This window comes from Lolium perenne, chromosome 3 (genome assembly GCF_019359855.2).
Source record: "Lolium perenne isolate Kyuss_39 chromosome 3, Kyuss_2.0, whole genome shotgun sequence".
Classification (NCBI taxonomy): domain Eukaryota; kingdom Viridiplantae; phylum Streptophyta; class Magnoliopsida; order Poales; family Poaceae; genus Lolium; species Lolium perenne.
Window position 1 is genome coordinate 312,890,757 of NC_067246.2, and position 21,259 is coordinate 312,912,015.

At 47.9% G+C, this 21,259-nt stretch overlaps 2 protein-coding genes across 2 annotated transcripts; one reads left to right on the plus strand and one right to left on the minus strand.

Moving 5' to 3' along the window:
• The first annotated feature begins 4,748 nt into the window (after positions 1 to 4,748).
• LOC127345478 (auxin response factor 4) lies at positions 4,749 to 9,940 on the plus strand. The gene is made up of 15 exons (XM_051371957.2): positions 4,749 to 4,922; positions 5,015 to 5,124; positions 5,245 to 5,340; positions 5,493 to 5,549; positions 5,649 to 5,810; positions 5,923 to 6,007; positions 6,259 to 6,349; positions 6,423 to 6,587; positions 6,679 to 6,798; positions 6,909 to 6,981; positions 7,058 to 7,226; positions 7,318 to 8,237; positions 8,865 to 9,055; positions 9,142 to 9,304; positions 9,517 to 9,940. Exons 1-14 carry the CDS (start codon positions 4,880 to 4,882, stop codon positions 9,302 to 9,304), a joined length of 2,445 nt encoding a protein of 814 aa, XP_051227917.1. The 5' UTR covers positions 4,749 to 4,879; the 3' UTR covers positions 9,517 to 9,940.
• A 4,210-nt stretch (positions 9,941 to 14,150) lies between these two features.
• LOC127345479 (aspartokinase 1, chloroplastic) lies at positions 14,151 to 20,439 on the minus strand. Its single transcript, XM_051371958.2, has 13 exons — positions 19,977 to 20,439; positions 19,506 to 19,588; positions 19,383 to 19,423; positions 19,140 to 19,294; positions 17,207 to 17,356; positions 17,036 to 17,131; positions 16,746 to 16,862; positions 15,814 to 15,933; positions 15,631 to 15,723; positions 15,432 to 15,548; positions 15,110 to 15,226; positions 14,960 to 15,022; positions 14,151 to 14,515 (listed from the first exon to the last, which is right to left on the minus strand). Exons 1-13 carry the CDS (start codon positions 20,373 to 20,375, stop codon positions 14,375 to 14,377), a joined length of 1,692 nt encoding a protein of 563 aa, XP_051227918.1. The 5' UTR covers positions 20,376 to 20,439; the 3' UTR covers positions 14,151 to 14,374.
• Positions 20,440 to 21,259: the final 820 nt, after the last annotated feature.

A 21,259-nucleotide genomic window follows, 5' to 3' on the forward strand; every position in this document is an offset into this window, starting at 1 on the left:
TGGTTTTATACTTAAGTTTGGTTTGTGCTTAAGTATTTTTTTGCCTCTCATGCATTCCATATTTATATGTCTTGCATGGTTGTATATATATAGTGGAAACTATCCCAAAGGTTAATGTTGACAATGTATGCAATGAATTCATGTTCATCACACGTGCATACATTGTGGGGGAGTTTTCTCTATATATACTGGTTCTACTCACATCCCTTGCATTTGTTGTAGTTGTGTGAGTAGAGACGGTTTTGATATGGCCTAGTAGCTTTGTGTTACTTGACCATATCAAATACAACCTCTTATATACAACTTATTCTCGGATAAGTTGCGTACTTGTTTCTAATATTCATTATATAAACCCTCTTATTGTGATTGTCATCAATTACCAAAATGGGGGAGATTGTAAGGGTATATTGCCCCTATGTGTGGTTTTGGTAATTAATGACAACCCCTATGGACTAATGTTTTCATTGAGTTTATATGAAGGAATTTTCCATAGGTATTCCATGTGTTGGATTCAAGTATGGATGCCATGAAGATAAAGATACACCTTGTGTATTGGCATCAAGATCATCGATTTAAAGATACATATGTGATATGATCAAAAAGAAGAAATGAAGATGGAGTTCTTATATGGAACTCAATATTAGCCATGCTCTATCTTAAGTGAGTATGTGAAGATACAAGGTTGAGTTGGGCAAGTTCAAGATGAGCATCTCAAGTGAATCACATGCTTGAAGCTTGCCGTCCATTTGGTGATAATGGACTTGTGAAGATGTGCATCAATGAAGCTTTCCCATCATAGTGTATATGGGGGAACATTTGTGAGTCTTCACAAAGCAACAATGACCAAGTGAGGCATTCCGGCTTGAGTGGAGCGTGAAGTGCTATCATCAAGATCAAGCGGGATGCACAAGGCAAAGGTATGACCTTGCTAGGTTTTCCTTTTACCGGTCTCAAGGTGGTTGTTGGGAGACCGGATTATAGGATAGATAGCCGCACTATTAAGAGTGGCTTTCGGTTGGGTAACTTGATCACATCGTCTTAGGGAGCTCAATCCTTTGCATACTTTGCATATTCTTATTGCTTCTTGGTATTTCTCGGAGTGAGGTTCTTGAGCTTGTTGCTAGCTTTACAACAAGCCCAAGTTCATCGAAAATGGAGTTAGCATGCATCTTCTATTGCGTTTTCGAGGATGGGTGATTTTACCGGTTATTCATGATATAAGGTTCCACCTTTTATATTCATGATAAAATCCCCTCCTACAGATTCTTGTGTTTTCACTTTCTATTAGATAGCATTTGTTGTTATCTTCCAAACAAAATTGGTTTCATTCAAATCGGAGTTCGGGGGCATTTGTTATTAAAGAAAAGGTAAAAGAAGAAAAAGAAAAGGGCAGGGGGCAGCCGGCCGACCGGCCCAGCCACCGGTCCACCCGGTCCACAACCGGGCGCCAACCGGACCGGTGTCCAGTGGCCTTTGGGCCCGTGACCGGCCGTAGGCCCGGTCCGCGTCCGCTTTGCCCGACGCGCCCTCCGGCCCGACAGGCGCCTCGCCGGGCCGCCTATGCCAGCGCGGCCCACGGCGTGGCCTGCCACCTCGTGCGGCTCGGCTAATCGCCGCTGTGCGGCGCGCCGCCTCGCCGGCTGCTTGGTCCATTGGGCCGGATCCTGCCGGCCTCCTCTGCTCGGTCCGGCCGGCTGGGCATTTTTTTCTGGCCGTTTTTCTTGTCTTTTTCTCTGTTTTTCCCCACAACGGGTATACTTGCTCCCTAGCTATAAATAGCCCTTTCTTCCACCTTGAGCAAGTGAGTTCTTCCCCTTTCTTCACCTCCATTATTTCTCTTGGAAGAACTTTCTCTCCCCTTTGATTCCTCCCATAGTTCTTGCTAATTCTTGAGGGATCTAAGAGAGGAGATCTAGATCTAAACTTCCACCAATCCATTTCTTCTCTAAGTGAGGGGAACCCTTTGGATATATCTTGGAGTCTTTGGTTGATTTTCCCCATTGTTCTTCCTCTCCTATCTCATCCTAGCATTTGTTGTTTCGGTTGGATTTGAGAGTGAAGGATTTGAACACCTCTAGTGTTCTTGCTTTGCATCATTGCATAGTGTTGAGCTCTCCACCACGATTAGTTCGAGTGAGAGACCGTGAGCTTGTTACTCTTGGAGGGAGACCTCCTATTTGGCTTGGCGATTGGTGCTCCGGTGATCTCTTCAAGAAGATTGTGAAGAGGCCCGGGCTTCTCCTTCGTGGAGCTTGTGAAGTGGTTGTGGAGCTTGCCATCTCCGGAGCGGAGGAAAAGCTAACCATAAGGAAAGGGCCATTATCCTTCGTGGGTGTGGTTCGGAGAATAGGGTGAGCCTTCGTGGCGCGAGGAATCCTTCGTGGGACCTCCACTCCTCCAAACGTGACGTACCTTCTTGCAAAGGAAGGGAACACGGGAATACATCCTCGTCTCCGCGTGCCTCGGTTATTTCTATACCCGAGCTCTCTTTCCTTGTGATAACCATCGTGCTTGAAGTACATATATCTTGCTATCACTTGTGCTACATATAACTTGTGCCTATCTTGCTTAGCTCTAGTTGCTATTGTTACACTTAGTTGAGCTTAGCATATTTAGGGTTTGTGCTTGTAAACTAAACGATAGTTTAATTCCGCATTATTACAAGACAAATCCGAAAGAGTTTGTAATTGCCTATTCACCCCCCTCTAGGCGACATCTCGATCTTTCACCCCTCCTCCAGCTACCACGGCGTTCGCGCGCGGCCGAGCGGCTGGTTCGACGCGGAAATCCGCTCCTGCGACAAGCGGATCCGCCTCGGCACGTTTGATACGGCGCACGAGGCGGCGCGGGCGTACGACGCCATCTCCTGGAGACTGGGCCGCTCCCGCCGCACCATGAAGTTTCATGATGTCTTCATGTGGGAGCAGGCGGAGATGCTCGCGCCGCCGCCGCCTGTGATCACGCGCGAGCAGCAACACCGACATCAGGAGTTGGAGCAGCGCCTTCTCATCGCCGAGCGTGACGAGGCGATGTGCCTCGAGTGGGCACGCCGCTTCCCCGAAGACATCGCCGCCGCCTGTGATCACGCGCGAGCAGCAACGCCGACATCAGGAGTTGGAGCAGCGCCTTCTCATCGCCGAGCGCGACGAGGCGATGTGCCTCGAGTGGGCACGCCGCTTCCCCGAAGACGTCGCCGCCACGGAAGCCTTCTACGCGCAGAAGGAGGAGGAGAAGGCGGCGGCGAAGGCAAAGAAGAAAGCCAGCCGCGACAAGCGCCGCGCCGAGTCCGCGGCGAGGAAGGCGGCGAGGGCCGAGAAGGCGGCGAGGAAGGAGGAGGAAAAGAAGAACGGCGCAGAGCCGTCCACCATCGTCCTCTCCTCCTCCTCCTCCTTCGAGTGGACGACGACGCCGGTGTCGGAGACTTACTCCGAGCACCCACTCCTCGGACTTCGACTGGGAGTCGGACGAGTAGTTTCGATCTGTATTTTCGTCCTCTATGTCGCACTGTATCGTTGAACTTTTAATATATTCATATTTTCGATCAAATTTTTATAGTTTTGTTTGATTAATTTTTAAATGAACGGTCGAATTTAGCAGTTTGCGCCGCGCGCTGCAAAATACAGCCTCCGGTGGAGGTGCTTTTTTCCCACACCAACGCGCGCTGCAAAATGAAGCAACCGATGGAGAAAAATTCGGTATCACGCGCGCCAGCGGTTTACAGCGCGGTGAAACGGAGGTTTAGCGTGCCAGTTTTTTGTGCTCCTGTTGGAGAGGGTCACCGCTGGAGTTGCCTTTGCGAGAGCGACCCCGGGCCTCTTCCTCACTGTAGCTCGGCAGTAGCCAATGGAGTTGGACAAAAATTTCTTTCGCGTGCAAACTATAGCTCACGCATACCCCTAATATACGCTAATTAATCGCCCCATTTTCAGCCGAACCGCACCTAGCAACAAAGCTGTGCACACCACCTCCAAAACGGAAAAGGAAGAGACACGGCAGCATGGATCCATATCAGGTTGGCCGTCCGAAGAGGAAATGCCGGTCTCTCTCCTGTTGCGCTTGCGCAGAGACGCGGCGATGCAAACAAGTGGCGGAACGAGGCAACAGAACGCCTCGCGCGCGTCCACATCATCCGCGCGAAATATCTTGCTTGTCCTGGTAGGAAGAAGAATAGTTGGTGCTGTACTAAGTACGAATACAGCGAGACCAAGACTGTTGTCAAATAAGCAATGCATATCAATGACTGTATATGGAGTATATATTTGTATATTGGATTGTTAAAAATGGAGGGGAAAACAGAAACTATTCGGAAAAGAAGGTAGAGAGAGGGTGTAGTGTAGGTGTGGGAGGCAAGCGACTGGCATTTCCGCAGTGGGAAATGAATGGCGGTCGTAAAAAGCTGTCCCTCCCGTAGGCGGGCCCGCCACCCACATCGCTGCAGCGCGGTCAGACCGGACAGCGCCACACACGCAACGCTGCGCCAGCGGGGCCCGCCTCGAACCGGACTCCGGCCCGACCCGACCCGCTGGTCCACGTTTCGCCCAGCCACGCACGCGGCCCGGTCGCCCACCGGTCCAGCACCGCCGGGGCTCGCGGCTCGGCTCGGCTCTGCCGCGCTCCAGCCGGCTCGCGGTTTCTCTCTCTCTCCTCGTCTTTCCGTGGGTGTGCGCGCGGGGGTGTGTGGCTTTCTCTCTCTACCCCCTACAAAGAGACCACCACCAAATCCGCCTACCCCATCTCCTCCTTCCCCCTCTCCCCGTCCTTTCCCATTTCTACTGCCTCGCGCTGCCGCTACTACTACTCAGGCTTCCCCCTTTCCCTCCCCATCCCCGCCTCTCGCTAGGGTTTCCGCCCCGCCGCCGCCGACGACGCTGCCGCAGCGATGCCTGCCGCCGCCATGGCGCCGCCGCAGACGCCCTCCGCAGGTACGCGCGCCTCCAGATCTGGTCAACACGGGCCTCCTACCTTACTCTCTCCTCTTCTAGTTCCTCACGTTTCCGTGGTCGTTTCCGAGCAGCGGGGGATCCCCTCTTCGACGAGCTCTGGCACGCCTGCGCCGGCCCGCTCGTCACCGTCCCGCGCGTCGGGGACCTCGTCTTCTACTTCCCGCAGGGACACATCGAGCAGGTACCCGCTTACTGCCTCCCTCCTCTTCGCTCAATTCCTCCCCCTCCCCTCGCGATTCGGCTGTTCCCCTTCGGTTCGCGCGCTAAATTCGCTTGTTCCCGTGGTTCGTTTTGTTTCCAGGTGGAGGCCTCCATGAACCAGGTCGCCGGCAACCAGATGCGCCTCTACGATCTGCCCTCCAAGCTGCTCTGCCGCGTCATCAACGTCGAGCTCAAGGTGCGTGCTCTCCTTCTCCTCTCCTCCCCTTTTTGTCCGCCCAATTCTCGACCCCAATTTCGCTCCGCGCCCAGAAAACTTCTCCACCTTTTTTGCGCGCCTCCCGAAATTCGATTCGCTTCGCTGACTTGGTTCTGCCGAATTTCTGCCAGGCGGAGGCCGACACCGACGAGGTCTACGCGCAGGTCATGCTCATGCCAGAGCCAGAGGTAAGCACCACTACTACTACTACACCGAATTTCTTTATTTTTTCTGGAGATTTTCTTCGGCTCGAGGTGTTGATCTCTTCCCTGTACGATTTTTTCTAGCAAAACGAGATGGCGGTGGACAAGTCGAGCCCCACGACGGGCGCCACGCCGGTGAAGCCGGTGGTGCGGTCCTTCTGCAAGACGCTCACCGCCTCCGACACCAGCACGCACGGTGGCTTCTCCGTGCTGCGCCGCCACGCCGACGAGTGCCTCCCTCCCCTGGTACGTCTGGATTCCGCGCTACTACTACTACAGCTTAGGACGAGGAACTCGTCTGTCTCGCCAGCCATCGTTTTTGCGGCATTTGCTGACCTGATCTACTTACTTGACACAGGACATGACCCAGTCGCCTCCCACACAAGAGCTCGTGGCCAAGGATCTGCACGGCATGGACTGGCGCTTCCGCCACATCTTCAGAGGTAAACTTTCTCTTCCTCGCCTTCTTCTTACCGTGTGCGAGATCTCTTCCAGTTTTACCTCGCCAGGTAGTATGGATCTCTAGCAGCTGATCGATTCAGCAGACCATTTGGTTCTAGCTTAGCCGTCGGTGACTGTGCAATGCATCAAATCCGTCTATAAATTGGAAAGGGGTGCTTGTACTTGATGTTGATGGCATCAATGATAATCCCATGATAATTGTGCTAACTGACTGATTGTTGCGAATCAACAGGCCAACCTAGGAGGCATCTCCTTCAGAGCGGTTGGAGTGTGTTTGTCAGTTCCAAAAGGCTTGTTGCTGGGGACGCCTTCATTTTCCTCAGGTTTGTTGCTGTTTCCTTCCTCTCCACCATGACAATTCTTGATCTGTTGCTGAATGTGCTCTAACTCTTGCAGAGGAGAGAGCGGTGAGCTTCGTGTTGGTGTTAGGCGGGCTATGAGGCAGCTGTCCAACGTGCCTTCTTCAGTCATATCTAGCCATAGCATGCACCTTGGAGTACTTGCAACTGCGTGGCACGCTATCAACACCAAGAGCATGTTCACTGTCTACTACAAACCTAGGTATGCTGGCACATCTAGCGCACTCTTACAGTTTTATCTACATATGTCCATCAATTCATTTCAGCTGTCTAATGTCTTGCTTTGGTTTTAGGACGAGCCCTTCAGAGTTCATCATACCTTATGATCAGTACATGGAATCTGTGAAGAACAATTATTCTATTGGGATGAGGTTCAGAATGCGGTTTGAAGGGGAGGAGTCACCAGAGCAGAGGTAACTATTACGGAGTACATTTGATTTCCCTATAAATGTGGTCTGTTATGCTTTAGCCCCCAACAGCACAAAGGCATCATTTGTAACCTATTGTCTTCATTGTCATGTAGGTTTACTGGTACTATAGTTGGCAGTGAAAATCTTGACCAGCTGTGGCCTGAATCAAGCTGGAGATCTCTTAAGGTAACTTTTTGACCACCCATTATTTTGTATGACTGGAAGATTCACATGCTTATGGAGGACTGCTTCTTGAACTTAGGTGCGTTGGGATGAGCCTTCTACTATTCCACGCCCGGATAGAGTCTCTCCTTGGAAAATAGAGCCTGCTTCATCACCTCCTGTTAACCCGCTTCCTCTTTCTCGGGTCAAAAGACCTAGACCAAGTGTTCCTGCAGCTTCTCCTGAATCATCTGTTCTTACTAAAGAAGGTACTATTAGAAGGTTGTTAGTCGTAGTACAAGCTTGCTGAAAGTTATATTTTCCATGTTTGACACTCGGAAGTATTGCTGCCATTTGCAGGTGCAACTAAGGCTGATATGGATTCTGCTCAAGCACAAAGAAATCAAAATAACATGGTCTTGCAAGGTCAAGAGCATCTGACCTTGAGGACCAACAACCTTACTGAGAGTAACGAGTCTGATGCCACCGTTCAGAAGCCTATGATGTGGTCACCGTCCCCCAACATTGGAAAAAACCATCCACTAACTTTCCAGCAGAGGCCCTCTATGGATAATTGGATGCAGTTGGGAAGGCGTGAACCTGACTTCAAGGATGCAATTTCTGGTGCTCAGTCTTTTGGTGATTCCCCAGGCTTCTTCATGCAGACTTACGATGAGGCTCCTAATCGTCTGGGTTCATTCAAGAACCAGTTTCAGGATCACAGTTCTGCTCGTCACTACCCAGACCCCTACTTGTACATGCATCAGCAACCTTCAATGACTGTTGAATCAAGCACAAAGATGCAAACTGAGACCAATGAGGTGCATTTCTGGAACAGCCAGAGCACTGTGTACGGCAATTCAAGAGATCAACAACAAGGTTTCAGATTTGATGAGCACCCATCAAATTGGTTAACTCCGCAGTTCTCCCAGGCTGAACACCCACGAGTGATCAGGCCTCAGGCATCGATAGCTCCTGTTGACTTGCAGAAAACAAGAGAAGGCAGTGGCTTCAAGATCTTTGGGTTTAAAGTTGATACTACCAGTGGCCCTTCTAACCACTTGAGCTCCCCAATGGCTGCAACACATGAGCCTCTGCTACATGCTCAACCATCTGCAACATTAAATCAATTGCAACATGCACCGACTGATTGTTTTCCTGAGGTGTCTGTAAGCACTGCTGGGACAACTGACAATGAGAAAAGCACGCAGCAAGCTCCGCAAAGTTCAAAAGACGTCCAAAGCAAGCCCCATGTTGCTTCCACAAGGAGTTGCACAAAGGTATTGCCGTGATTTCTTATATATCAATGCCATCTGCCAGTCTACTTGATGTTAACATGTTCATATTGACCTTTGTTGCCTGTTCAATTTCTGCTACCATCTGAGGATAAATTTTCCATTCATCAGCTCACTGCAAATATCATGTTCTTGTGTAGGTGAAATTGGTATTAATTGTTAATATTTGTGTGCTATAAACATTTGCATTTTCCTGGTTCAAGCTGAATAATAATTGATATAAGTGTTTGTTTCAGGCTGGCTCATAATATATGTTCAATGTTCTGATAAATATGTAGTTCCAAGTGCTCTATGCACTGTTGGTAATGCTGCTGTGGTTGTTAAAAGAAGATATCAATTGATATTTGATTTGCTTGATCAAAAGCTTTTGTGTACGAATTGTTTTTGTTAATAGTTGGTCCATGCTTGTGGCTACTGTGTCTTTATGCATTTTCTTAAATACCGTGGACATATTGTCGTCAAATTTGCTGCGCTATCTGTATTGCTTTATCATGTGTTGCTGTGTTATTTTCTTGGTTGATCTGTCCTTAGTATTGCTTAATCATGTGTTCGTGTGTTATTTTCTTGGTTGATCTGTCCACTAATTTATAGACACCGTCCATGGTTTTGCAGGTTCATAAGCAAGGCGTTGCACTTGGAAGATCAGTTGATCTGTCAAAGTTCAGTGACTACGATGAACTCAAAGCTGAGCTCGACAAGATGTTTGAATTTGACGGTGAATTGATGTCTTCAAGCAAAAACTGGCAGATTGTTTACACCGACAATGAGGGTGACATGATGCTCGTGGGAGATGATCCGTGGGAGTAAGGCTCATATCTTGGCGCTTGCTTGATACTTATGCAGTAGAATTCCCCTCGCTAGTACTAAAATTACTTTATTTCGTGAACAGGGAGTTCTGCAGCATAGTGCGCAAGATCTTCATTTACACCAAGGAGGAGGTTCAGAAGATGAACTCAAAATCGTCGACCCCAAGAAAGGAGGAATGCTCGGTGGATGGCGATGGCACAAGCGAGAAAGCTCAGCTTCTGACGTCAAGCCATTTAGATAACTAGGTATGTGCGCCTTCTGAATTCATGTTATTGGTCAAGTTGATACTGTTTTCAAATTTGTTTGAAAGATGCTTGTTATATGTAGTATCCACTTTTCCTTTTACCTTAGGCAGACCTCACCTTTTCCTTGATCTGCAAGCATGGTCACATGATATTGTTGTTTTTGCTATGAGAAGCATCACCGAAAGCGACTCACCTTTCAGTTGTTGTTGCAGGTCGTGTCTAAGCCGATTGAGGCATGAGGTGAGGTATCGCACGGGGAAGTGTCCTGCCCGCCATGAAGAAGTAACTCAGTGATGTGGTGATCGCCCCCTCCTTCCCCTTCTTTGGATCTAGTAGTCCCTAGGAAGTGTAGAGACTCTGCTTAATTGTTTATTCCGCTGGTTTGCTCTTTGCAGAAAGATTTAGGGCCAAGACTATTATTACCAATGCCCTTTGCTTGAACCGCTTGCTCTTTAGTTTGCTAGTACTACCCAAGTACCTGCCTGATGTAAATATTCTATCTATGTTAGCTAGCGTTAGTAAGCAAGTACCTGTATTAACCTACCGGCAGTAGCTATTCCGGGAGTGACAATGGCAGAACAATGGTATGTGTACGTCCGGTCCTGTTTAATGTATTAATGGCTATAGAGTGAGAGAGATCTGGTGGTGGGGCGTTGCTGTCTGTAGCGATCCTGGGGTGCATGCACGATGGTCACTCTGCACCACATACATATCTGGTGATTGCTCGATCGGATACATACATGGAGTAGTGGAAGGCAAGTGTGTCCGTCCGGTTCAGTGCCGCCGGTGGGTCCTGGGCGGTATAGTGCAAATGGAGGGTGTTGGTGTGGACGTTTCGCTTGCCACAACTGGTGTTTTTTGGCCGATGACAGGAACGGTACAGTGGTGTTGGTGTTGGGTTGCCTGGTTGGTACAGGAACAAATAAATTGGTAGGAGGGAGGCAGGCGCGTGTGCGTGGTGGTGGACTTGTGGTAGTGGTGGCGGGCGCTGGTTTGCTCCCCTTGTCTCCGTCCTGTTTCCCTTCCCATGGAAAAATCATAACGCGGTGGAAAGCAAGCCACACCACAGCCGGTCGCTCTCTGTGGAAAAGAAATGGCCATCTCGTTCGCCACTTGGTGCCGTGCTAGTGCTGCCGGCGAAAGATGAGATCGATGGTGGTGCTGTTCGGTTTCGCCTTGTCTTCTGCCTCTACATGTACATCGCGCCTGGTCCACTTGTGATCCGCGTGTTGATCGGTTGCTGGGAAGAGAAGTCGGACGCCAGAAAGCCGTGCCGGTAGTGCAACAGCAACGGCCCGTGGCGAGGTTTTTGTTGTGTGCAAGTCTCTTTCGGCCCCTTCGCCGCCGGCCGGAGAGGATAGGTCTCGGCGGACTGGCGCGGTGATAAGAACGACCCAACGGAACAGCCATGTTAAGAGCATCTCAAGCAGATCCGGTCATGTTAAGAGCATCTCTAGCAGATCCTCCTAAATCTCGAGAAATGGATTATTTTAGCATCAAAATTTGTTTTTTTTACATATGGCACAAAACATGTCGGTTTTTGTTGGAACAACTTTGTGAGCATGTATCATGTCAAGATATACAAGAGATATTTTTTTTTGTATCTTTTAATATGTTTAAAATGCATTTTAAATAAAGGGTGCATATGCATCCGGGTGCAGAAACTTCCTATGTCGTTGCGTAATCGACGGTACTCCTGTGGCGGAGGAGAGGAGGGGGGGGGGGGGGGAGGGATGGGGCAAGAAGTCAACAGGATGGGGACACACGAGTTATCCAGCTTCGAAAATCTCACAACGGTGGCGAGGCCTTACTGCTGCTTGTCTGAAATTATTCAGGCAAGAAGTGCGTGACTACAATGAGTTGAGTTGTGGCTCAAGGGTTCCCAGGATCTAGATCAAGGGTTACAATGGTAGAGATCCTACTGGATATAACTAAGCCCTGAGTACGCTAAGTATTTCTTGTCATGCACGTCACGGATCCGATCGACAATTTTTCTCCACGGCAGATCCTACCACGTGTGTTCTCCGGCAACCGGGTCGCCCGGTTAGGCCATTGGCCTCAGCAACATCCGTGGGCCACCCGGACTTGAAGGAATCAATGCCCAACTGTGGCATGCATAGCTGGCATATCCTCAACATCCTGGGTTCCATTTGATCTGGAATCTGAACGTGCAAGCAGTCTCACATTTTATCTGGAAACTGAACCCACAAACTTTGAGTATACTGATGAACAAACTCCGGCGCATTCGGTACCTTCTTCTATCGAAGAGATGTGGCGGGTATGTTAGTACCTTAGCGAAATAGTCTTCCATGAGCGCGGTGTGGACGAGTGCTCGGTTCTGCGGGATGCAAACGCGGGCGACCATTGATTGAGGTTGGCCCTATCTTGAAGCTCCTCCGCGGCGAGGATGAGGATCATATGCTCGTGTCATCGTCGTTGAGCAAATCGTCTGAAGACGACGTGTCCTCGAAAATGAATTCCAAGATCAACGAGGAGGTCATCTACACCAATCACATGTCAAAATCGAATCAACCGAAATAGATCGAACTCGAAGACCATTCCAAAACAAAACGTACCGTGACGGGTTCGACATGGTTGATTCTGGTGGCGGCAACTTACGAGGTGGAAGATGCATCGGCGTGGCCGAATCTGATCTTCGTGGCGCATCCATTGCGGTCGCCATCGGCGAGTCTTTCGCCACGGAAGAAAACGTGAGATCAACTTGTGAGATTTGACCTACTAGCGGTGCAACTGGGCGGGAGAGGGGGTGCACGGTTGATGCGGGAGAAAAGGATGGCGAGCGTCAGCGACTGCACGGCGAAAGGAGCCGCGAAAGAAGAAGGCATGGAGGGACGGAATGGGGAAATTTCAGCACGCCAAGTACTCGCACGCGGATAGAGGTTGTGCTTGGTTTGGGTGCGCAATGTATGCAAGTACTGGTCTGGCAGAGAGTTTTTCCTAACAATAATAACGTCCGTAGATGTAGCATTGCTCTTTTCCTAATCCTATAATTTCTTTTTGTTCGTGCGTGTTTACGGGATCTGATCCGTGACCATTTTGCGATGAAAGCTACGTTTATTTTGCAGTTTTGTACTTTTTTACATATGCTACACACCCTTTATGATCATCTTTAGAAGACCCCTTAAATCGCGACCCGGACGAATGGAACCTGGGTGCGCGCGCACCCATTTACGAAAAGTTCAAAAAAAATGCTATTTAAAAGTTTCAAAAAAATGTGAAGTAAAATTTTGCATGTACATATTATGTTGATACTTACTCGTGTGAGTTTTCACGAAAAAATACCATTGTGTGTGGCCTGCATAAAAATAACAAAATGTCCAAATGAGAATAGTGAATAGGAATTTGTACTATTCACAGGAATAGGAATTTGCATTTTGTCATTTTTGTGTAGGTCACACACAATTGTATTTTTCCGTGAAAACACACACGAGTAAGTATCAACATAATATATAAATGCAAAAATTTACTTCACATTTTTTTGAAACTTTTAAATAGCATCTTTTTGAACTTTTCATAAATGGGTGCGCGCGGACCCATGTTCCATTCACCATTTTCGCCTTAAATCGGTCCTATATACAGTACGCGTTTGCGGCCGGTTCGAGGGAAATTATGCTGCTGTCGCGAGTCAGTGGAAATTGGGTGGCAGTATTTTCCGGGAGTACGCGGCACGGCGCAACCAACTACGGAGGAGGATTGTACTGTACCCCTGGCTTGCTTTCAGTGAGCAAAGCTTTGACCAAACAGGGGCCTGAAGTGCGCTCAGCAACGGCTTTGACCAGACTATGCCTGGAGGCCGGAGCGTGACGCCGACCACGACGGCGGAGATCAACTGACCGCCCTAGCGATCGGTCGATGGATCGACTGGCCACCGAGGTAGGGAGAACGTGAAACTGGTCGCCGACTGGCAACCCCGGTCCTGCGCGCGCGCGCGTGCCGCGGCAGCGCGCAGCTGCCCTCTGTTCTGTTCTGTGTGCCACCGACACGCGGACCCAGCGGCACAGCGCGGCGGTCACGTGACGTGACCCCGGCTCGCACGGCATCAGCCTCAGCCCAGTCCTACTCGTGGTGGGGGCGCTGACACGGCGGGGCCCACCGGACCGGACCGGAGCGGAGGGCGACGGGTGAGTCGCTGCAGCGAGCGTAGCGTAGCGTAGACTGACTCAGTGGCAGCGACAGAGACGAATCTATTCTGCCCGAGTCCAAAGCGCGCCGCGACAGGCCTCGCTTTTACCACAGTGCTCGCCACCCGTGCCCCCGCCGGGCCCACTCCCTCCCCGCCGCCTGGTGGGGCCCACCCTACATACGTACTACTAAGTAGGAGTAGTAGGTGTAATTTGGTTTTGGCATTCATCACCTCGTTTTCCTCATGCTATCTCTGGTGGTGCTGACTACGCCCTGCTTTTAGTGGAGGGAGCATGGACCCTCGCACTGCGGTGTCCATCGCCGCCGCATCGTCGATCATGGGGCGGGGTGGTCATCTTCTCTCCGTTGAGTTGACGACCCATCAAGCGCGTGATGCATGCACGGGCATGGCTACATACATCACCATGCCGTAGCCAAGGCTCCGGACCGCACCGAGAGCTCGAGAGGCTAGCAGCCAGCGGAACGTGTTTGACAAATCCTGTGTCCGGGCCGCGTTCCTGTTCATGTTTACGCGCCAACCAGCATCCGCGAGCGGCACATCCTTGTCAATGGCGACCGACCGACCGGCAACGCACACGGGCACGGGCCGGGTCACGGACACGGACATCGACATCGACCGATTATTCATCGACATGGACATCGTTGCGATCAACGGCGACCAACCGGCAGAGCACTGTGTACGTGTGTACAGTAAACGTCCTGCACTGTACATGCCTGTACAATCTCCGTTCACTAACGGCGGTGGACACAGTACGTTCCACTTATTATGTGGGCACCACAGTTTCATCGTCCGTGCACGTTGAAACCACAAAAAAGAGACATCAGCCTTCAGCCCCCTGCAGACTCGACCACCCTGTTTGTTCGTTCGTGCAGTGGGAAATCAAGCTGGGGAGGCGGACAGGAACCCTAAGCTGGTGAAATAGGTTTCAGGTCCTCCTCGTCCATCTCCGTCGTCGACAGGGGGTCGACGCCCTCGAAGAAGGTCTGGTGGAGGGCCTCCACGCACCGCCGCGCCTCGCTGTCGTGGACGATCAGCGACATGTTCACCTGTGCCCAAACACAAAGGCACCCATTACCAATTTTAATTAGCATGCATGTAACGGAGCAACCAAACCAGCCCCTCCTTCAGCATCTCTCATCATGTGTTTTAAGCTGTTGAAAGCTCGAACCGTACATATGGGTCCTGCACTCACGCATAGCTGAAGAGACGGCAGTAACTACCTCAATGACTAAACAAAATACTACTACCTGCTAACAAACCGACCCCCCTACCAATAACCAGGCTTTTCTTGGGGTTGCATGATCTAGCAAATGCTGGTTAAGTGTGGAACACATAGGTTGTTTAAGAAGAGAGAATCGCTGGTTCCTTGTGGTTATTTCTCTCACGCGAACGGAAAATGTATTGCACCAATATCACACGTCTTCTTGTTTAATCGCGTAGCAAAAAAAAAGGATTGTTTTGATGTAATGACAGGTGGAATGGTTGGTTACCTTTGATGCGCCCTGGGAGATCATCTGGACGTTTACCCCGCTTTTCCTCAGCACATGGAAAGCCTTATGATGGGAAATATGGTTAGTACGATGGTTAGACTATCCTGAATTCCGGATAATATGTTGTGTGGAATGTATAGGATTCAGTACCTTTTCTAGTATGAGAGATGATTGCCGGACGTTCCCGATCAGCGAGATTATCGCTCTCTGCTGAAGTAGATGGACGAATGCGATCTTCTCCAGCTCTTCCACCACATGGTCAAGTTCCTAGAAAAAAAAATTATACTTCATGGTTGAGACGGCAATGAAAAGGAAGCAATGTTTCTAAGGAACCTGCTTTGTTCTACCAAGCCATGAGAAAGCTAGCAAACAACATTCTCTGAAGCGATGGTCAAGGAGCAAACCATCAGGTAAACAATTTCACATAAGAAGGAATACAGTCCAGTTATAGCTATTTGACGGCTGCACTTGCCTGCTGAATAAGCTCCCTGCTCCAGATCTTTGATGGATCAAGCGTCACAGAAATGCTGACTTCGCTAGTCGCCACACAATCTACAGATATGCCCAGATCTTCAAATATTGAAAACACCTGCTCAAGCGCATACAAACAGTGAATAAAAATCAGTACCATAAAATGCGGACCAAACGGAATGCCCAGTGGATCAACGTACCTTTGCCAGGAAACCAAATTGTCCAAGCATCCGAGTGCTCACTATATCCAACATAGTCACATTTGACTTCAGCACTATACTTGTTAGCACAACCTATGTAGCAGGGAAACAAGAATCAATTGCTTGACTTACAGGAAAAATGGCTCTTGTGTGAGAAGATGCCTGAATTAATCTGCTACAAACCTTATCCATGTCTCTCTGTTTAGTGATGAGGGTCCCTGGAGCTTTAGGGTTGTATGAATTCTTAACTCTAACTGGTATATCTCCTTCTCTAGCAGGTCTCATTGATTGTGGATGCAAAACCTGTTTGAGCGCAACAACAAATAACCATGAGCCTTTCCTTCAAAAGCACGAGCAAAAAAATTCCATTTTGAACAGTATGTTCCAAGGCAGCAACTGCTAACAACAGGAACAAGGGTCATGCTTTGTTCTCAAGCTTAATCTCTGAAATACATTGTTTCACGCTTCAGGGTTTGCACATGTAATGCGGAATAAAAGGTCTATAAGACTTCTAACTCCTGACGCCATATTTAAGTTATCAAAACAGTATGCAAGCAGATGAGAGGACAAATAATTCCTACTAGAATGTATAACCTCTGAATAATGTGCAAAAGATATTTGAATTAAGAAGAGTAAATTAAGGTTTGTTCAACACGGACAGAAGGACACAAAAAGAGAGAGCCTGAAAATATCACAACAGCAAGAGTAACTTGAAACTGAGGCATATATATATATGGATTATAGACAGTTCAAAATGACTATTTAAACAAGTAACAGACAAACTCCTTAATTCCATACATGCATTAGTACAAGAAGAGAGGACATTTCCTTTACTCACTAATTCTGAATAATGACCATTTTCCAGAGAAAAATAATTTGTGCAAATATTTTTTAATGATATTCTTTGATTGAATGATATTTGAAAATATGAGAAACCTTATCCCAGAAAAATAAAGTAAAGGAAACATTTGCCAAGGACTTACACCACACAATTCATCTTCTGAGCCATAAGAAACTACAATCAACATCTTTTTTAGCTATCATTACAGTTCAGGTGTATAAACTTCTTCTTGAAAAGTTTGTTCTTAACTTCTTATATATTCAAAACGGTGTACCTGCGCACCAAAATATGCAAGTTCAGAAGCCTCATCAAATGTCAAGTATGGGACAGTCTTTGCATTTGGATAGATATTTGGATCACATGTCAGCACACCATCAACATCTTTCCATACCTATCAGAAGCAGTGGTAAGATTTCAGATAAAACAGGTAATAACCGAGGACAATCAACAGCTATTAAATGAGTTAGCATGGTAAGTAAATTGGAATAGCCAACTGTAGGATGTATTATTTCCCTAGAAAATCAAAGTACAGTTTATTATTATCTATTTAGACTTCACATAAACCTGAATTTCTCTCAATCCCAAGGCTTTACCAATGGTTGTAGCAGTCAAGTCACTGCCACCTCGGCCTAAAGTAGTAACAACACCTGTTTTCCAGCCCTGCAGGGGATGCCAATTGCAATGAATTAAAAGGTTGCTCCATGAATGAAAATAATTCAGTCAAAGTGAGAATACCTTTCCGAGGAACCCGGTAACAATAGGTATTGCTGGATCCCGAATCCAGTCTCCGTGTAGTCTCTTTGCAACAGCAGGATAAGTTGCTTCCAAGATATCCGCATTACCAAAATCATCTGATGTTATGAAACCAATATCAAATGCATCGCACTGCAATAGCATTAGAGAACACAATTTAAAACCAAAATTGTTTTACATTATGATACAAACACAGCAGCAAATATGTTAGGAATTTGGAAACTAGCTACCTGTATGGGTCTTGTGCCAAATCGAGACATTAAGGAAGCTAGTACCAGACATGGCAGAAATATAATATGGAAACGCAGAGCTCGACGAAGTAGTGTGATGATACTAGGTACTAACGACACGTAGGTTGAGATCATGATATGAAATTCAGAGACAAGTCATAAAACTTTTGAAACTATATTCCATATAGGGGAGGGATACACATATATACTATGGAAAATAACGTACATATATAAACGGGACCAAAAACTGTGGAAAGATATCACTTGGATGAGCTGAAACTGTGGAAACAAATCATTGATCACAATTATAGGATCAAAAGGCCTAACCTGTTTGCTTTCCCTGGCCTATCCCCCTTTTGGAAAGGGGTCATGTGGCCTGCTAAAGCTGACAAATGGGGTATCAATGGAAACTTGGAAATGGGAAAAAGGTCAAGTTCTGGGAGGATCACTGAATTGGGTCCTGTAGTGTAGCTATTCAGTTCTGGGATTTATATGTCATGATAAATGAACAAAACTCCCCAATTGCTGAATTGGGTCCTGTAGTGTAGCTATTCAGTTCTGGGATTGTACCCAACTCAAATTTACTTTCAGGAGATGTGCTAACCAAAACCTCCTTCTTAGATGGTTGAGTTAGTCAACATTGCTGAATCCTCTTCACATGAATAGGAAGATGCAATCATCTAGAAGTTTGAGAACAAAGGGGCATACTCTGTTAGTTCTCTTTATGCAATTGTTAATTTCAGGGGGATAGTTCCAGTTCGAATACCTTCTGTGTGGAAAATTGCTGTGCCTCCTAGGTTGCATGTTTTTCTTTGGCTACTTGCTAAAATAAACTGTTGACTATAGGGACAATCTCAGCAAAAGACAGAACTTATCTGACAAAACTTGCTTATTTTGTCATAAGCCTGAATCATGCAGACATCTGTTCTTTGAATGTGTTGTTGCAAAAAAGTTATGGAATAAACTATCTCCCTTGACAAGTGTTGTTAATTATGATGATATGCTGTCTCTTTATAGGCTTTGGATCTGTGAAAAAACACATACAGTTTCAAAAACATTATTCACACGTCTGGTCCCTGTGGAAATTAAGAATGACATGTGCTTTACCAGATTGAGCTAGCATGATATGCAGGTGCTGTTTCGGAAGGTGGCCTACAACTCTTGGTCAATGGAAAATCCTTGAGGAAAAAAAGAGGAAGTATAATAGAAGTGAGTGGAGCCTTGGAACACCTAGCCTTCCAAGCTTCTCTGCTAATGTGGCCGGAGCCTGGGTAAAGTAAGTCGATGGGGAGCAACTGGATGCTACCTGGAGCGGGCCATGGATGAGGAATGATGATGCAGATGATTGGGAAGCCTCCACTTGTACTCTGGCACAAAAACCAAGGGCGAACTCGCTCATGATTGAAGATGATGGAGAGCTACGCGTGATCATTGGACAGGAATGAGAAAGATGTGCTCTTTTATCCTTTGAGTTGCCTGTAAGGTTGGGTGCATATGTTGAACTTTGTAGGTGCGTGTTTTGCTAGGTCGTTTTATGAACCTGCTGGGATGGCTCTCTGTATGCATGTGGTTTCTTAAATGGAACCGGAGGTGACCCTGTTTCAAAAAAAAAAGAAGAAAAACCCCCAGGGACAATCCCGTTGCGAATTCGGATCACTGGAAACTAAGAACACATCAAGAATTACCTGTCGTGCTTTGACGCCAAATTTGTTCAAATAAGCAGCAAAAATGCGTGTGGACATGCGTTCTCCAAATGACAAAAGGTAGTCAGTGGTGCGGAGCGTCAGCTCTTTCATCATGGCAACACTTTTCAAGAGCTGCTCCAGTTCATCTAGCAGAGCTGCAAATTTGTTCACCGGGAACGGTAAGCTTATCATTTCAAGGAAAAATGAAAAACAAATCCAAAGGAGGCTAGTTAGTGAGGTTACTATCTATCACAGATCTTGGCAGTCCAAGTTCATTCACTGTCCTGGATTGGCAGTAAACATGTCACCGTTAGGTGAAACTGTGAAACATGTTCCCATAGTAAGCTGACTGAAAAGAACACATACTTAATATGAAGATCTTTGAGCATGTTCCACTCTTCGATTCCAGAAACATGGTTCACCCCACATCCCACTGCTGTCTCTCCAGCCTAAGAATAATAACACAAATAGGGAAACATCAAACGATTTAAAGGTATTTAAAATTCCCTTGTGTAATGCAACGGCGTATCCTAAAATTTAGCCTTAACTTCCTCTTTGTATTGATTATTAGAAATTGTAACGAATCCACTACAATTGTACAAGTCTAGGACTCCAAATTATGGACAAAGGTGGAATTTCACATATCATCAGCTAATATTCCTGACAGATTCTTGACGTTTTCCAAATCAATTGTTACCGAAGGTACAGACTTCACTTTAGCTAACAAGTCTAACATTCCCCGTGATTGAAGATTCTATATGCATTGAAACAGTGAGTCAAAAACTTTTTTTGCAGAGCAAAATCAGACGCGCGCTGCAAGTCAGAAAAAAATCGTACGAGGTGGAGGAGATTGGTGGTCTTCCCCATGGCGGAGAGGACGACGACGGGGCGCTCCTCGGGGAAGGCAAGGATGAGCCCCGCCACCTCCTCCATCCTCGCCGCCGACGACAGGGATGAGCCCCCGAACTTCATCACCACGCTCAGCTGATCTCCCCCTTCCGCTCCGGCTCCTCCCTGGACGGCGACTCCCCCCAGGACGCCGTTGCCGTCCACCCCTATCCTGGCACGACAGCGAGCGGAATCCACGGCTGCCATTGCCAGTCTCCTGCCACGGCGAGTCCCTCCCAGGGAGACAGTGCGCGCCGCTCCTGCTCCATGTACGAGAGAGGCGCTCGTCGGAGGTATCGACGGCGCGAGGCGGCGCGGGGTAACGGCGAATCGGAGCTCGATCGCCATTTTCTGTCTGCTCCTAGTTCGGCTTCGGTAGCAGGGGACTGGACTGCTGACTCCTTCACCTGTACTGGGGGCGAAGTCGGGTTTCCAACATTACGCTATAGAGCACTAAAGGCGTAACAGTAAAGGCGTAACTATACATTTTGTCCAGGCCAATAACTCTCATTTCACAGTTCGAAAAAGAGAAATAGTACGGTAAAAATAAAATACAAGGGCAAATGGGCAATGATGAAGCATATGGAGAAAGGAACTTATTAGAGCATATCAAACAGATGTAATACCTCCCTCCCACGAAAGTTGTCTTAAATTTGTTTAAATTTGAATGTATCCGAATACTACATAATAGATCACCTAAAAAAAGGTTTAGGGCACGTGATTTTTTTTTTGCTATAGCACATGATGCCACAAGAGAAGTGACAGTGGGCTAGGAGCGATGCAGATTGGATGGTCACCATCATCGAGACCGATTTAGGCCGGCAATCATAGGCGGCCGATGAAAGGTGGAGGCATAGAGGGCCCTAGGGGATGTGGCAAACTTCGGTGGTGCCGCAATGATCGAGGTCGAGAGCTCGACAAGGAGCAACGACTTGTCGACGGTCGCATGGCGGTTTAATGTCGCGGCGACCGCTAATCGACGTCGGTGGGCTTTGATGCTACTTTGGCAAACATCTCGGGTGACATCGAGGTGAGGAAGGGTCATAATCAGCGGATTCGGACGACGACGTCCCAAGATTCGGCAGCGATCACGGGGATTGTGGCAGACTTCTCGAGCAACGGGAATGAGCCGTGAAGCGGCGGTGGGAAAGTTGGTCGACAGAGTCGTGGCGACGATGTGCAGTTGAGATTCCCGCTACTGTTTTTAGTTTTACGGCAACCACTAGAGGTGC

Coding starts and splice junctions, on each gene's coding strand:
- LOC127345478 (XM_051371957.2), top strand. CDS start 4,880: ATGCCTGCCGCCGCCATGGCGCCGCCGCAGACGCCCTCCGCAG. Junction 5,811..5,922: donor ACGAGTGCCTCCCTCCCCTG/GTACGTCTGGAT, acceptor TACTTGACACAG/GACATGACCCAGTCGCCTCC. Junction 6,799..6,908: donor GAGGAGTCACCAGAGCAGAG/GTAACTATTACG, acceptor ATTGTCATGTAG/GTTTACTGGTACTATAGTTG.
- LOC127345479 (XM_051371958.2), bottom strand. CDS start 20,375: ATGGCGATCGAGCTCCGATTCGCCGTTACCCCGCGCCGCCTCGCGCCG. Junction 17,357..19,139: donor TTGGCGTCAAAGCACGACAG/GTAATTCTTGAT, acceptor ATGCTATTGCAG/TGCGATGCATTTGATATTGG. Junction 15,227..15,431: donor GCAGGGAGCTTATTCAGCAG/GCAAGTGCAGCC, acceptor TTTTTTTTCTAG/GAACTTGACCATGTGGTGGA.